The sequence below is a fragment of the Condylura cristata genome, unplaced genomic scaffold, assembly GCF_000260355.1.
Source record: "Condylura cristata isolate star-nosed mole 26May11 unplaced genomic scaffold, ConCri1.0 scaffold00035, whole genome shotgun sequence".
NCBI lineage: Eukaryota > Metazoa > Chordata > Mammalia > Eulipotyphla > Talpidae > Condylura > Condylura cristata.
The window spans coordinates 447,944-465,188 of NW_004567136.1; the positions used below are offsets into that span (position 1 = coordinate 447,944).

A 17,245-nucleotide genomic window follows, 5' to 3' on the forward strand; every position below is an offset into this window, starting at 1 on the left:
AATAACTAAGTGTTCCCCTGAGTGTAGATTCCACAAATTTGTGCCTTTTGATCCACTTTGCCCAGTTCCCAGCCCCATCCCCACTCCGGAAACCATCTGGCTTGTCTATATTTACGAGTCAGTTTTGTAGGTTATTGCTTTTTTTATTAGATTCCACATTTAACTTGAAGTCATGTGGCATTTTTTATGATGGCCACAAGAACCTAATAAATATTTGGTACCAGGCCGCTGCCAACAAAAACCTAAAAACAGTAACCACCAGGTGTCTGCGAGAGACTTTCCCCTTCCTCTTCAAAGGTTACTGCGACTCCGGCTACTTTATACCTAGATGTGCCTTTGATTCTCCTGTTGAATTATTGCGGAGTCTTTCTTACATAAATTTTATTCTAATCTAGATTGAGAGAGACTTCAGATCAATCATATCTCACTGTCATGTCATACATGAACTGTATTCTCTCTAGGTGTTCGTGAAGCTGAAAAAAATTTTAAGCTTGCCTGACTTCAATCCGAAAAAGATTGCTCTAGTCTCTGTTGCTTGTTGTTCTATGTGCCAGTGGGTTATAGCAGTGAATAACTACCACGATGTACAGAAGGTATCATTTCTTGACTCCCAAATATCTAGAACAGTGTGAACTTGACACACTTTGTCCCTGAAATTGTTTTTACTTATTTTTTTAAAGATTTGTTTCTTTATGCACACAGATCTGGGGTACAGGCCAGAGGTGCAGGGGAGGTGAGAGGGTTCACCAGAGACAGAGTGGGGAGCAGAACAGGCTGACTGATGAAGTACACTGCTGAGGGGAGCAGCGAGTGGGTCAGGAGAGGTGTGCCGCGCCATGTGGGTCACCTCTGGGGTGGGGATGGAGCTCGTGCTGAAGTGGTGCTGTGCTTTAACTCATTGCATCACCAGGGAGGGCCCTGAAATAGGTTTTACTTAACAATGATCAAATGAATTTCTGTGAAAAGAATATCTAATGAAAGCACTTTTATTATACATATGGTATTAACTCACACCTTTATTAACTCAGTGCTCCTGTTGAATGACTTTATTTAAAACAACTATGCTTTTGTTTGTTTTACTATTCACTGTAACAAAATAACTATATCCCGTTTGTACACATTTTTGTATACATAATTCTGAGAAAGTTTTCTAAAGAGTCGGTATCTACAGATGTCTTTCAAACATAAGCAACATTCTTAACAGCGAACATTCTTAACAGTGAATTTGACTTTAATGCTTAAATTATGTGACTTTCTATTTGAAGCTGGTAAGACCCAAACAAGTCAAAATAGCTGAGGCTCAAAATGTCCTAAATATTAATCGACTGAGATTGGCTGAAAAACAGAGAGGTTTACAGCTGGTAAGAATTTTTTTAACTTATGAAAGTTTTTTTTTTTTTTACTGTGTTAACATTGGTTTAGACTTTTGCACGTGATTCACAGACATAGGACCACACCTCCTCAGTGCATGTGGTTCAACCACTCCCACCACCGAGGCGGTCACGTCCTCCACAATAGCATATTGTGTCCTTCCCCCATGTGGGTTCTGACCAGAGAATATACTTGATATGATTTCAGTCTTCACGAAATTATTGGCACTTGTTTTGTGACCTGGCATGTAGTCGATGATGGAGAACATTCCATGTGCACTTAGGACAATGTGTTTTCAGCTCCCAGGGGGGTTCAGTGTCCTACAGATATCTCCTCACGTAAGGCGATTGCTTCCTTGTTTATCTTCTTTCTGGTTGCTCTGTCCAGTGGTGAAGGTGGGTGTTGAAGTCATGACTATTTTGTTGCTGCCTGTGTCTTGTATCAGATTGATAACAGTTGCCTTATATTTTTTGGTGGTTCTTTGTCTGATGCATATATACTAATGAATATTATATCTTTTAAAGGTATTGATCCTTTGATCATTTAATGTTCACCTCTTGTTACTTTTCTTACCTATTAGTCTTGTATCTGATAGAAGCATTTCTTCCCGTGCCTTTTTTTTTGTACCCTATTTGCTTGTTAGTTTGTTTTCCAACTTTTTTGCTTTTAACTTACACTTACTTTTTTTTTAAATTTATTTATTCATATGGAACTGGGGTACAGGCCAGAGATGTGGAGGGTGAGAGGATTCACCAGAGACAGAGAGGGGAGCAGAACAGGCAGATAGACGAAGTACACTGCTGAGGGGAGCAGCGGGCTGGTCAGGAGAGGTCTGCCACACCATGTGGTCACCTCCAGGGCAGGCAGGAATCGAACTCATGCAGAAGTGGATTTAGCTTCTTAGTGCTGCACTTTAACCCACTGCGCTACCAGGGAGGGCCAACTTACACTTACTTTTGAAGCTTAGATGCATCTCCTGGGGACAACAGCAAGTTAGGCTTTGCTTTCTGACCCAAGTGGCCACTCATGAGGGATACTTTCAGTAGTCACTCAACCCTACCTGACTACTTTCAGAAGCCCATGAGTTACATGCACTGTCAGTGTATCTGGGATGAAGAGTCCAATAATTTTCATAGAGAAAGAAGCTGAAATATTTTTTTTCTGTAAAAAAATAAGTCATAAAATTATGAATCCTCAAAATGCTAAGATTGTAAAAAAGCCCACTGGGATAGATAGTCTTTTAAAAAGCAGACTCCACTTTCAAGAGTTTCTTTATTTAGTTACTGCAATGGTGTACATTTTCATTGGGAATGTAACCCATCTGTTCAAGAAGAACAGTGGTAACATACTCTATTTATATAAATGAAAGGTAAAGGGCTAAAGCAAAATGAGTGTAAGATTTTTGTCTCAATAACAAAATAATTGTCTTTCAGATTGAAGAGCACCTGCTGAATTTGCAGGCAGCATGCAAGGATATTGTTGCTGAAATAGAGCTGTTGACAAATAGGAAGCAACGGGCCACCAGGAGCTTGCAGTGTGCCTCTGTCTTAATAACTACCCTGGAGGACGAGAAGGTATGTCTGTTTGCGGGTTTTATCTTCTTCCTTAATTTCCACTGGGTTTCACAAACCCCAAATATTATTTCTATTGAAGAGGATGATATAGCCCATCTAAAACTATCTAATGACCCAACTTTTATTGGGAACAATCGTCAGTCTTACTAACAACAGAGAAGTCCCAATCAAGTAGTAACAGAAGTAACAGACTCCAAAGGTCTGACATTATTCTCTTTTGTTACAAAAACTTTAGCACTCATTGGTCTGACAAAGCTATGTATAAGGTGTCTCCATGGTATGTTTTATATCAAATATGAACAGCTATTTTTGCTTTAACATTTAGAGTCGATGGCAAGAAATAATCAATCAAATAGACATGAAACTGGAAGGAATTTTGGGGGACACCCTCATATCAGCAGCATGCATTGTCTACAGCGGAGTGTTAACGGAAGAATTTCGCAAGTTGATTGTGAAGAAATGGGAGAAACTTTGCACCAAAAACAACATTTCCTTTTCTCCCAATTTTTCTTTAATTGAAGTCATGGCACAGAAACTTGAGGTAGTAACATATTGCTACAATCCAGTTAAGTGACTGTTATTGTTGATTTATATATTTTTGGTGTTTGTGCATCTTTTCTGCTTGGATCTTTTTCCAAAATTATTTTTATAATGAAAAATACTGAAACTTGCTCCAGGCCTTAATTCTTTTTTAAGTTCTAGTATCTCAATTACTTAAACCTCCTAATTCTCATCCTCTGGGTAAGTTAAAAAATATCCTTTTTTCTCATTATAATCCGACCGTTCTGGCCTACCAAGTATAGTCAGTTTCTTTTTCGAAATCCCTTTCATTAGTAAAATTGATTAACTTATTGACCTGCAGGTGATATTATTACAAATACTCAAAAAGATAGGTCTTACGACTACCAGTAAGTATTTATTGTTTATGTAAGTTCTATAATAGGGATAAAAGAGGTTAAAAGGATAAAAGAAGAAAAATACATTTTTTTTCATCCCCAGAGAGTTATTTTGGTCTAGTTTACCCACTAAGAATCCAACTAAATTGAACATCCAGTCTATAAAATCTGAGAAGCAAGTATTGACTTCTTATTTTGGAGTGCTAATAACCAATTTGAACCCCAATATGTCAGTAGTTACTTTCAATGTGAATGCACTAAATGATCCAGTTAAAAGAATAAGATAGGCCCTCCCTGGTGATGCAATGGGTTAGACACAGCACTGCAAGCTGGCCACAGCTGCTCCAGTGCAAGTTCGATCCCAGCCCTGGAGGTGACCCACATGGCACGGGAGACCTCTCCTGACCTGCCCGCTGCTCCCCTCAGCAGTGTACTTCATAAATTGGCCTGTTCTGCTCCCCACTCTGTCTCTGGTGAAGCCTTTCACTGTCCCTGAACCTCTGGCTTGTACCTCAGTTCTGTATGAATAAGTAAATAAATCTTTAAAAAAAAGGATAAAATAGGAGGATTGCATAAAAATATAAACCAAGGCACAAAACAGAAAACAAATGTTATTTAGAAAGGACATAACATTCTATGGGGGGTGGATAGGGGAGTAGGATCAAAACTGGGGCTAAAGAGCACATGGGACTATGGTGATGGCACATGGGTGAATTGGTGGTGGGAAGTCCATGGGGGTTACAATAGAGATGAAAAATGTACAAAATGAAGAATGATGTAATATAAATATAAATATATATATATAATTAAAAAAAGAAAGGATGTATCTAAGGCATAAAAAAGGTTCATAGTAAAAAGTAGGAAGAAATTGAACATAGAATACCAAAAAGTAGATTCTAATGTTGAAAAAGGACTGCTAGATTACATAAGCTTATTTTTCCATAATTATTGGCTTAATTCTCCAAGCATATGTTATCACCTCTAAGTTTCTTTGTGCCTAATAACCTGACCTCAAATAATGCACAGGAAATACGATATATGAAAAAACTAACAGTAAAAATGCACAAATCTGTGATCATAATGGCAGATTTTAATACACTTCTTTAAGAGTATGACACACTTTTTTTTTTTGGTAACTCAGAGTAGAAGGACACAAAAATTAGTCAGAGTAGAGAAGATTTGAACATAGTGAACAAATGAGTTTAATAGGTATAGACAGTACACAACAACCTTACTGCGGCTCACACGCTGTGCGAACAGACAGGAGGTCGCCAGATATGACCATGGGGTGGACCATAGGTAGTGTCAACAAATGTCAAAGAAATTAAATCACGTAAGTTATGTGATCTGACCCAAGTGCAGTGAAAAATATTTTTTTTAAAGATTTATTTATTTGTACATACAGAACTGGGGCACAGGCCAGAGGCTCAAGGGCGGCGAGAGGCTTCACCATAGACAGAGTGGAGAGCAGAACAGGCAGATTGATGAAGTACACTGCTGAGGGGAGCAGCGGGCAGGTCAGGAGAGGTCTGCCACGCCATGTGGTCATCTCCCGGGAAGACGGGAATCGAACTCATGTGGAAGTGGCTTTAGCTTCTCAGTGCTATGCTTTAACCCGCTGCACCACCAGGGAGGGCCCTCAGTGAGGAATATTGCAGAATAAGGAGGATCAGCTCAACAGCTCCCTTAAATAGAAACACAGAGAAACAAAATTTTGCTCTTAGAAAATTTCACCAACTGAAGGTATTCTCATCACAAGAATGTTCTCTTTCCTGTTTGTTGTACCTATGAGATGATCACCCTATTGTGGTGATCATTTCTCAGTATATGAAAATCAACCATCACTCTGTACACCTTAAATTTATGTCAATTATTTCTCAATAAAACTGGGGGGAGGAAGAAAAAAATCATTGTAGCTACAAGCTTGACACAATCCAACTGCATTCAACAGTAAAATAAATAAACTGAGGTATTCATAAAATGGAATGCTCTACAGTAATGAGAATGGATAGAACCGTAAAATAACATTAATAAGTGAAGCAAATGACTAATTTTAAAACAGAAACACTGACTTGCTGTTGGTTTCAAAGTTGACGTCTCTCACCACAATGACATTCATGCTCTTCTCTGACTGTTCAAAAGTAATCTATATAACACCCAACAGAAATACTTGTGCTTTTTAGGATTCTTCATGTTTCCTTTTTGTTGTTGTTGAATTTGAGAGCATACAGTTCTTTGCAGGCTTAAGCAAAAAGCCTCTTCTTTCATTTGAAAACTAAAATCTCTCCTTGGCTTCTCCCAGATGTCCTGTCTGGGTGCTGTCTTGGTTCTTCTCCCAGCTTGTTGATGAAAGCCTGAGGAGGAATGGTGGGCAAAGTGAGGCCGTAGAGGATAAGAAAGTATGAGTCTGCATCTCTCAAGCCCTAAGTCTGACTCTCAGTTTAGCAGTGTGACCATAACCAAATTCCTTACATCTTTTAGTCTCAGTTTCTCCTTCTGAGAAATGAGGTGATTATAGTAAATTAGCTAGGTCTATTCCTGTGCTTGGCAGGTGGTAGGAGTCAGCCATCATTATGTCTTCACGTTTCTGTGCCATTGTGTTTCACACATGCGCTAGCCTAAGAGTCTTGGGGATAGGTGCTCTCTCTTCTACTTCTTTTCTGTCCCCCATAGCATCTTCGTGGTGATGGGTATCCTAAAAAGCCTCATTGACGAGCAGAAAATTATAATTTAGTGTGTAATTGCTCACCTAACTCAGTATGTCAAATCCCAAGTGTTTAAAGTGTTCATTTCTGAGTCCTTTTGGAGATTGTCTGATTTAAAGGATTGTTTGATCTAGAGGCAGTGATCCTGTAGGATCCTTTGTGTCCTGTGTGATATTAAGGGTGAGAAGAAGTTCATGAAACAGTGAAAGTATTAATGATTTCATTCCAGATCCACCAATGGAATCATCAAGGACTGCCTCTTGGTCAGTATTCAATAGAGAATGCCATCTTGATCAAGAATGCCCTGCAGTGGCCGCTGATAATTGACCCACACAAGCAAGCACACAATTGGATCCGTCAAATGGAAGGATCTAAGCTGCAGGAACTCTCCACCAAAGATAACAGTTACATCAAAAAAATTGAAAATGCTATAAAAGCAGGAGGGAGTGTTCTCTTGCAGGTATTTGGACCAAATGGTTGAGTTACTTAATTCCATACAGCTGACACAAATATTGCATATACTGAGCAATATTTAAGTGGCTGAGAACAAGTAGTCTTGTTAAAGGAAATTTTTAAGGAAATAAATGTGTTTTCAATGTTTAGTTCTCTCACCTCCAGTGGTGTCCAAGTATTAATAAGATTTAACTATTTTTAATGCTGTATCTTTTTGATTTATTTATTTGTTAGAAGATGAATTTTTGTTTATGTCTATTGGGTTTTTCAGGATATCTCTGAAACATTGACTCCAAGTTTAAAGGCCATTTTGAAGAAGGATATCTATCAGAAAAGAGGACAATATTTCATAAGGGTTGATGATTCTGAGATTGAATACAATCCCAAATTTAGGTAATGTCTCTCGCAGTTGAATTATGTCAAAGTTTTTTTTTAAGACAAATAATAACAAAGGTCCTGTATTTCAGTCTTGATAAGCTTCCCCTAAAAAAGCAAGCTTACATTTTGAATATTCTTTTCTGTTTTCATGTTGCCAGTAACACTCATCGTATTCATCAGTGGCACTTCTCAGTATAGAGAAGAGAGAGCAAATTTTTATTTATGAAATCATTTCAAACCAATATTTTTCCAGGGGTTCTCTGATGAAACCTACAGTTTCCATGAAGTGGCATCTCATCATTTTGACTTTGATTTTCCTGATGATAAATGACATTGGTCACTTTTTCATAAAGAGGGGACTGTTTTAGAAGGTAGACTTTGCTGACTAATTGCCCCCATTGCTGCCTGACCATGTGACATGGTGAACTTTTTGACTTCACTAACGTCACCCTTTGGAAGTGGAACCAGAAATGATTCCTGCTTTATTGGCTTGGTGCAGACTAAACAAGATTCAAAAGCTGACTACTCCCACTAGACATAACCTGCTCCAGGTCACCCTCATGGTTCACTTTGTGACCATTCTCCCAGGTTCCATCTTGCTACCAGGCCCCAGCCATATCTCAAGCTAATAGCTAGAGTGCTCCTGTCTTTTCTCTATGCAGATTTCTCCAGTGGCTTCTATTCAAAGTAGAAATCAGTCTTAACAGTAATTTAATGGCAGGTCAGAACTCCTCTATTTTGTATTTTTATTTACTTGTGTTGTATACTTAGCCAAATAGAGTGTGGGCATAATTTGTGGGTTTATTTATTTATTTGTTTGTTTATTCACTCATTCGTTCATTCATTCATTCATTCACACAGAACTGGGGTACAGGTCAGAGGCACAGGGGAAGTGAGAGGATTCACCAGAGTCAGAATGAAGAGCAGAACAGGCAGATTGGCGAAGTACACTGCTGAGGGGAGCAGCGGGAGAGGCAGAAGAGGTCTGCTTTGCCATGTGGATCACCACCGGGGCAGGGTTCAAACTCACACTGAAGCACTGTGGCCAGCTTGCAGTGCTGAACTTTAACCCACTGTGCCACCAGAGAGGGCCAGTGGTTTTATTTTTTTTTATTTTTATTTTTTAAGATTTATTTATTTGTGCATACAGAACTGGGGTATAGGCCAGAGGTTCAGGAGCGGCGAGAGGCTTCACCAGAGACAGAGTGGGGAACAGAACAGGCAGATCGACGAAGCACACTGCTGAGGGGAGCAGTGGGCGGGTCAGGAGAGGTCTGCCACGCCATGTGGTCACCTCCGGGGCAGGCGGGGATCGAACTCATGCGGAAGCGGCTTTAGATTCTCAGTGCAGTGCTTTAACCCGCTGCGCCACCAGGGAGGGCCAGTGGTTTTATTTTTTAAAGTCCTACAAAATCAAATATATTCATGTAGCATACACTGAGAACCTACTTTGTGTGTAAGGCTAAGTAACACTAAAACCCAATCTTTATTATCCCCACGACAATTATTTTTCATTATTTTATTATCAGCCTCATTTTTTCAAACTCCAGCCTCCTTTGAGTAACTGGTTCCTTTCTCCTGTTTTAGGTTATACATGTCTACAGAAATAGACAACCCTCATTTTTCTCTATCAATTTGTAATGTTGTCACTATCATCAACTTCATGGTAACTTTCCAAGGCTTAGAAGATCAACTGTTATCTACTGTATTAAGTCATGAGATCCCTCATTTAGAAAACCAGCGTTTCCAATTATTAGAGAGTATTTTCCTTGATTCTATGACTCTTGAAGAACTGGAGGACAACACCCTAAACTTACTGCAGAATGCACTAGGTAAGTTAAGATGTTTAGTGATAGCAGGAGAGTTTTGTTTACCTTTGTAAAGGACAGAATATAAATTATAGGGGAGGATGATTCTATAAATTAGTACCCAAACTATCAGGCTATCTTGTCAAAACCACCCCATTTCTGAAACCAAGACACTTAATTTTTATGTTTCTTCATTACTACCCCTCATTATGACCAGGATATTTTCTGCACACCTTATAATCAGTAAACCTGTTTAAAAAAAAAAAAGATTCAGAAGCATAGTCACTCCTATTATATAAACCACTCATATAACAAATGTCAATTTTTGCTATAATTTGCCTGAATTGGATAAAAGGCAGATTTAATAAGACAAAAGAAAAGTTGTTTACAATAACACACATCATAGTAATATATGCTATTACTGTGGTCTTAGTGTTTACTCACTACTACTTGCACCCCATTGTAGAAATCTGGAATATTTCTAAGAGATTGTCGCCTCTTACTAACAGTGGTTTTAATAATATTTTTTTAAAAAAAGGTCTCCTGATTCTGTGCATAGTTTGCCTCCTTTCCCCCAAGTTTTAATAGAACAAACATTCCTTAGTATGCTTTTTAAATATTTCACCATTGGTGTGATCCTCCATTTAGGGAAGTAGGGTGATAGGATGAGAACTGGGAGAGGAGGGCCCCAGCTTAGGTCCAGACACTACTTAGAGAGTTTCATCTCCATTGTCAAGAATATGGTATCTAGGGCCCTCTCTGGTGGCGCAGCGGGTGAAAGCAAGGCACTGAGAAGCTAAAGCCACTTCATCATGAGTTTGGTCCTGGCCTCGAAGGTGACCCACATGGCGCGGCAGACCTCTCCTGACCCGCCCGCTGCTCCCCTCAGCAGTGTACTTTGTCAGTCAGCCTGTTCTGCTCCCGGCTCTGTTTCTGGTGAATTCTCTCACCACCCCTGCACCTCTGGCCTGTACCCCAGTTCTGTGTGCATAAATAAATAAATCTTTGAAAAAAAAAGAATATGGTATCTAGACCGTGGAATGTAATAGACCCAGAATTCCTTGCAATCACATCATGTTTAATTCTTAATACCACAACTTAAAAGGGCTGTTTTCAAACTGAAGTATGTCCAGAGGTGAGCCTCAGAAGTTATAATGTGTCTAGAAGTCACATTATAAAAAATTTTTTTAAAAAATAAAAAAATTTCTTGAGGAAATGGGCGTGTTTTCCCATAAAATAAAAGTTTGTAAGAAATAGAAAAGCTGGCCCTCCCTGGTGGCGCAGCGGGTTAAAGCACTGCACTGAGAAGCTAAAGCCACTTCCGCATGAGTTAGATTCCCACCTGCCCCGGAGGTGACCACATGGTGCGGCAGACCTCTCCTGACCCGCCCGCTGCTCCCCTCAGCAGTGTACTTCGTTGATCTGCCTGTTCTGCTCCCCACTCTATTCCTGGTGAATCCTCTCACTCTCCACATCTCTGGCCTGTACCCCAGTTCTATATGAATAAATAAATAAATCTTTAAAAAAAAAAGAAATAGAAAAGCTACCTTAACTATCTGAAAGAGATAAAATTTTTGTCTGTGTTTCTAGAGTAGGGCTTTTCCAAAAAGTGAGTTATAACCTATCAGTGGTAGGAGAAATCAGTTTCATTGGTCTTTAACAAATTTGTTTCCTAAAACATAAACACAGTGCAAAGTGTCAGAATGTATCCCATGAAGTAATCGTGAACATTTTATTTCCTGAAAATTTAATCCTCGTTTTCTATGTATATAGTGGGTTACATTGGAAATGTATTTTTTTTTAATTTTTAAAAAAGATTTATTTATTTATTCATACAGAATTGGGGTACAGGCCAGAGATGCGGAGGGTGAGAGGATTCACCAGAGACAGAGCAGGGAGAAGAACAGGCATACGGACGAAGTACACTGCTGAGGGGAGCAGTGGGGCGGGTCAGGAGAGGTCTGCAGCGCCATGTGGGTCACCTCCAGCGTGGGCAGGGATCGAACTCACGCTGAAGTGACTTTTGCTTCTTCGTGCTGTGCTTTCACCTGCTGCACCACCAGGGAGGGCCCATAAGTTTAATTTTAAAATAAAATCCACAGCCACAAAAGTAATGTAGAGAACAGGTGAAAGAATGGGAAGAGTCCATTTGTGTCATTATAAAACTTTTTAAACACGATCTGTCTTCATTTAAAAGCCTACCTCCAAACCAAAGTCACCAAAAGACTACTGTTAAAGTAGTACATAATAAGGAAACTGCTATTTGAAATTCCAAAGGACTTTATTTCAATTTGCTTTTTATTTGATCACCTTTAGGAACTATACAAGATGACACAGAAATTGTAGACAATTTAAGAAAATCCAAAATGACTTCAAATGAAATTTCAAGACGCATCAAATCATCAGAACAAGCAGAGAGCATAATTCAGGAAACACGTGGACACTACCTGCCCATTGCAACCCGAGGAGCCTTGCTCTACTTCCTGGTGGCTGGCCTTCCACAGATCAACTACATGTACCGGTTCTCCCTAGACTGGTTTCGTCAAATGTTTGTTTTATCAGTAGTTTCCAAAGACAAGAAACCAGAACAAAGTTTGAAGAGGGAGAAAAAATCTCTGAAAAAAGTTCATGAAGTTGCAAGTCTCTCAAAAGAACCTAAATTAGAAAGTGAGAAAAATCTTTTAGACAGGTATCTTAAAAATTCAATAGACACATTGACAAGAAACATTTTTAAGGTGAGACGTTCCTTGATGTGATTTTTACTTAGTTAATACTAGCTTAATCTAACTGATCTACTAGATCAATCTAATAGTGTTATTGTCCTTTACAGGTGGTCTCTTCAGCTCTGTTTAATGACCATAAACTTTGTTTCTCCTTTCGGCTTTGCACTACCATCATGCAAAATAATGCTAAGGGAAATCTAATGCAGGATGAAATCGGATCCCTACCAGACGAAGAATGGAATATCTTCTTATATTCTGGCATATTGATAAACAGTAAAGGTCTGATTCCCCAGCCTAGGCTAAATAGTAAGTAAGAGTAATTGTTTTGGATTTAGTAAAAAGCAAAACAAAAAACATACAAACACTTTAAAAGCATGTATCCTCAAAAATGCTGAAAGCATTGGGCTCTCATCTACAAATTACAAAACCTAAATGTAGACCTAAACCTAAATATAGACCTATAAAATCCTAAGAGAAAACAGAGGGGGAATGTTTCTTAACTTGAACTTGCAATGATTTTTTGGATATAACACCAAATGTATATGCAGTGAAATCAAAAATAGATAAATGGGAGCACATCAAAATTAAAAACTTTATGAATCAAAAGACAAAATCAACTGAATGAAAAGACAATCTGTAGAGTGGTAGAACATAGTTCACCTTTATCTGGTAAGAAGTTAACATATAGAAGATATAAATAACTTCTACAACTAACAATGAAATTAATCAGACATCCCACTTTAGAAGTGTACAAAGGACTCGAATGGCCATTTCTCCAAAGATGACATACTAATGACCAACAACATGAAAAGATGTTAAACATCACTAGTCACAGAAATGCAAGGAAAACCACAATTAGATATCATGTCACACCCATTAGGGTGGCTACTAAAAAGATTGAAAATAGCAAGTGCTAACAAGGATGTGGAGAATTCCTTGTACACTGTTGGGTAAGGAACCAGATGGGTTTTCCATAGGTTTCTCAAAAAATGAGAAATATGACCCAACAGTGTGCCTATACATGTATATATATATATGTATGTATGTATGTATGTATGTATGTATGCATCTATATATGTATGTATATAAAGTATATCTCTCTCTCTCTATATATATATATATATGTAAAGGAAAGCAGGGTATTGGAGATATATTTGCCTATTTATATTAGCAGCACTATTCACAATGGCCAGTATATGGAAGCCACTCAAATATCCATTGATGGATGAATAGATAAACCAAATATAGTATATAGGCACAATGGAATACTATTCAGTCCTATAAAGAAAGGAAATCTTGACACATGGAGGAAACTGGAGGACATTATGCTAAACTAAATAAGCCAGTCATAAGACAATAAATGCTATCTTATATAATGTGTCAGAAAACCTGGATATAGAATGGGGATTATCAGGGGATTGGGAGTGGGAGGAGTTTCTTTTAAATACCTTTTCATATTTTCAGAAAAATTTCTAGACATTGGCCCTTCCTGGTGGTGAAACAGGTTAAAGCACAGCTAACCGCAAGCTGCAAGTTAACCGCAGCTGCTTCAGTGCATGTTCGATTCTTGGCCTGGGAGGTGATCCACATGGCACGGCAGACCTCTCCTGTCTTGCCCACTGGACCCCTCAGCAGTGTACTTCATCTATCCACCTGTTCTGTTCCTCACTCTGTCTCTAGTGAATCCTTTCACCACCCCTACACCTCTGGTCTGTACCCCAGTTCTGTGTGCACAAATAAATACATCTTAAAAATAAAGAAGAAGAGCGTTAAAAAAAAAAGAAAAATTTCTGGACATCTGTTTTGCAACAATATGAATATACTTGACACTTCTGAATTGTATACTTTTAATAATGGTTAAGATGGTGAATTTAATACTATATGTTTTTAACAAAATGAAAAATGTTACCTTCAGTGCAACTTTTATATGGCCTGACTTTTCCCTCCACAAAAAATATTTATTAGGCATTTACTGTGTAGTGAGTAACTAAAGGTTGAGGCTTTATCACTCTGGTGTGATTTTCTCCTTTTCTCCGAGGCATGTATGAAGTCTGTATCCATCAGCACCTGCAGTGGCTGTCGGAGTCCAGGTGGAAGCAATGCCAGTATGTCAGTGGTGCACTAGAACCATTTTCCCTTCTGTGCAAATCCCTGGTATCAAATGTGTGGCAATGGAATGCTTTCATTAACAGTAAAGCTGTATATACTCTGATCAGCTTACCTTTCTCTTCAGAAAATGTTTTACTGGAGGAAAGTGACAAATCACCAGAGGAAAGTAAGAAAGCAATTCATGTTTTCATCTAACTTCCATATATGTTTACAAAGACTGACAAGTTATAAGAGCAAGTCAGCATCTTGCATGAAGAAATTGAAAGGTGGAGCATAACTATGTTGTAAAGACATCTGTTATTTAATATAATCCTTACAGCACTCTGGTAAAATTATCAAGATCATTGTTGTTGAAAAACTTAGACGAGAAGTCAAAACTTTCACCGAAATGAAATATACATTAGTTTTACTACACAACACTTGCTTTGAATCTTGGATCTGAATGAGTCCACACATATACCATATATGTTTTATGTAATGGAGAAGTAGTTTATATACTACTTTATAATATAGACATGTTTAAAATTACACAGGAAATAGAATTTATTTTAAATGCTTTGCTGTTTTTAATTTTTTGGTTTTTTTGCACTTTGAATTATTTTCCCATGCCTCAGTCACATTACCCTTTTCAAAACACATTTGCTTCTAGACTTTTTGCTACAATATACCTGTATGTTATGCATAACACAAAACATCTTTATATGTATTTCTCATGGGATAGAGAGAAGTGATATTACTGGATCAGCTATACTTTTATGTTAAAAATTGTTACTAGGTTAATTTTCTTTAAAAATCATGATAATTTCTACTTTTACCAATACATGAGTGTCCTTTTCCCAAAGCAGTATGATTATTTTTTAACTTTTGCCAATCTAAAAAATTTAAAGTTACTTTTAGCTTGAATTTCCCTAACTACTGGACAGTTTAAAGCACCTTTTAATATCTTTGTTGAGAATTCGGACTAGTAGTTCATGTACATTGCTCATTTTTCTATAGGATAGGTTATTTCTTTCTTGTATATCTGTAGCCCCAGTAGTTTAACAAGTAATTACCTTTCTGTGGCATTAAAAAGACTCATCTGTCCATTCAAATATTTTTTTCAAAATCCGTCAAGATTTATTGGGTTTGTTCTTTGTATGTGTACTATAGAAATATTTAAATGTCCAGTAAACCATGCCTATTGTTTTATAGTTTCTTGATCTGCTGTTCTGATGAAAAAGCTCTCCTTCTCTCCTAGCGTATTCCCTCTGGAATATCACTGTTTTGTTTTCTTAGCTGCATTACCAATCCGCCTGCATTCATTACTTATTTTACTATGAGTCAGTATCTTTTATTTAAAGCAATTCTTTATGGACATTTTTGTAAAGTGAAGATCTTTTAATGTTACAAATAACTACCGGTTTATCAATTTGTAAGTAGATTCTTACATATTGACAACTTTTTAAAGGTCGACAAACCTATACTAATTACATTCAAATAACCTATTCTGTCACCTAAGTTGTACTTGAAGTTGAGCATTGGGGAAATGCCATAGACTACAAGTTAGATAGAAATGATAACTGTATCTGGGACAGAGGTAATGAAGTTGAGACGCTTCCCACCTTGCAAATGTGTGATCCATCGGGGCTGGAGGGCAGTGGTTAGTGGGGTAATACACACACGTCTATCTTTATGTTACTAATGTAATATATATAGCATTACATATTATTCAATTTTTCAAAAGCTTAAGAACTTTTTGCATTTCTACTTAGTTCTCTTTTCTAATATCTATCACAGGCAGATGATGAATAGAGATTTCTGCAGTTTAGTTACTATTCAGAAAGCATCACCTATGCAGGAGCAGGTCACAATGTGCTGGCGCGGCCCTTCTTTGTCCTTACTCGGTCCCCAGATGTCCACCGTCCAACAGGGCTCATCAGCCGCTTCACCAAGATGAAACTCAAATATATCATAATGACTGCTTCTTGTGTGATTCTAAAGAGAGCTTTTGATACTCAAATCCTATAGGAATAAAGCTCCCTTTGCCATGTTTAAAAGACAAAAACATCACAATTTTATAACATATTTTCATTGTGCTAACTTTGAATGATCCAAAGTATTTGATTATTAATCTTATATTGTTCCTCTAAAGTACTTACAGTTAATGAAGATGAAGAAATTCAGAGTCCTATAAATTTTCCCTGGGAGAAACTCACTCCATTTCAAAGACTTATTTTGGTAAGATGTGCTGTGAGAAAATATTGATATTCTGACTGTTTTGAGCACTTTATTACTAATTTAAACCATTCAGATCTAAAATTAGATATATAATATATATATAGGCGATATATAATATATATATAGGCGATATCTCTTTTTCACATTGGCATTAATGTCAGAAGCATTTATAATCCATCTTAATGTTTCTGTAATTGGAGAAAGTCCAATTAGAATAATATTCCAACCCACCTTACTCACTCCTCCCTAGAGAAGAGGAAGGCCTTATAGAATGGGAATTTGAAAGATGGGTTCTGAGGGCATGGCTTAACCCTTTCTTTGTCCTTTTTGGGATCTGCTGTCCTGCAAACATCGTATTTTCTTCTCCTTATGAGAAGGATACTTCTCACTGCTGTAGATTAAATCAAACAGACTCTGGCCACTTAGGAAGAAGCCAATAGCTGCCTTACACTGCTTGTGACAGGTAAATCTGGCTCATCCTGGTGTTCAGCCTCAGGAAGCGCACACACCTAAACCACATCTGTCACCTTGACCTTTATTTTCTGTAAAGGTGATATTTTGCCCAACTCTTCTTTTTCTCAGTTGATTCAGCATCTCACTGGCAGCTTGGTGATGCGCATACACACAGTTTGTGCTTAATGATGGCATCTGTGGTGGTGAAAAGCTCAGGGCAGAACTGTCATTCCGTCCAGAAATAGCACATAATGTCTTGCATAAAACAATTTCCATGGAACATTTCTTTCCTGTGAAATTTACAGTGATTTCCAGAAGAGCCTGAACTTAATATTTGTATGCTGTTGAAAAAGTCTTTTAATCCCTGTAGAGTAGATCTTAGGGCTCTATTAAGATTTCAGGACTGGCCCTCCCTGGTGGCACAGCGGGTTAAAGCACAGCACTAAGAAGTTAAAGCCACTTCCGCATGAGTTCGATCCCCACTTGCCCCGGAGGTGACCACATGGCGTGGCAGACCTCTCCTGACCCGCCCGCTGCTCCCCTCAGCAGTGTGTTTCC

The 17,245-nt window shown here is 38.1% G+C and overlaps 1 protein-coding gene across 1 annotated transcript in view; it reads left to right on the forward strand.

Moving 5' to 3' along the window:
- Nucleotides 1–17,245, forward strand: part of DNAH14 (dynein, axonemal, heavy chain 14) — a 127,515-nt gene that overhangs the window by 91,556 nt on the left and 18,714 nt on the right. Inside the window, exons 60-70 of the mRNA XM_004692941.1 lie at nt 462–593; nt 1,266–1,361; nt 2,805–2,945; nt 3,271–3,486; nt 6,776–7,006; nt 7,271–7,392; nt 8,965–9,209; nt 11,502–11,920; nt 12,016–12,214; nt 13,947–14,183; nt 16,149–16,234. Of these exons, the coding sequence (XP_004692998.1) occupies nt 462–593; nt 1,266–1,361; nt 2,805–2,945; nt 3,271–3,486; nt 6,776–7,006; nt 7,271–7,392; nt 8,965–9,209; nt 11,502–11,920; nt 12,016–12,214; nt 13,947–14,183; nt 16,149–16,234 (2,124 nt within the window). The remainder of the gene's footprint in view (nt 1–461; nt 594–1,265; nt 1,362–2,804; nt 2,946–3,270; nt 3,487–6,775; nt 7,007–7,270; nt 7,393–8,964; nt 9,210–11,501; nt 11,921–12,015; nt 12,215–13,946; nt 14,184–16,148; nt 16,235–17,245) is intronic.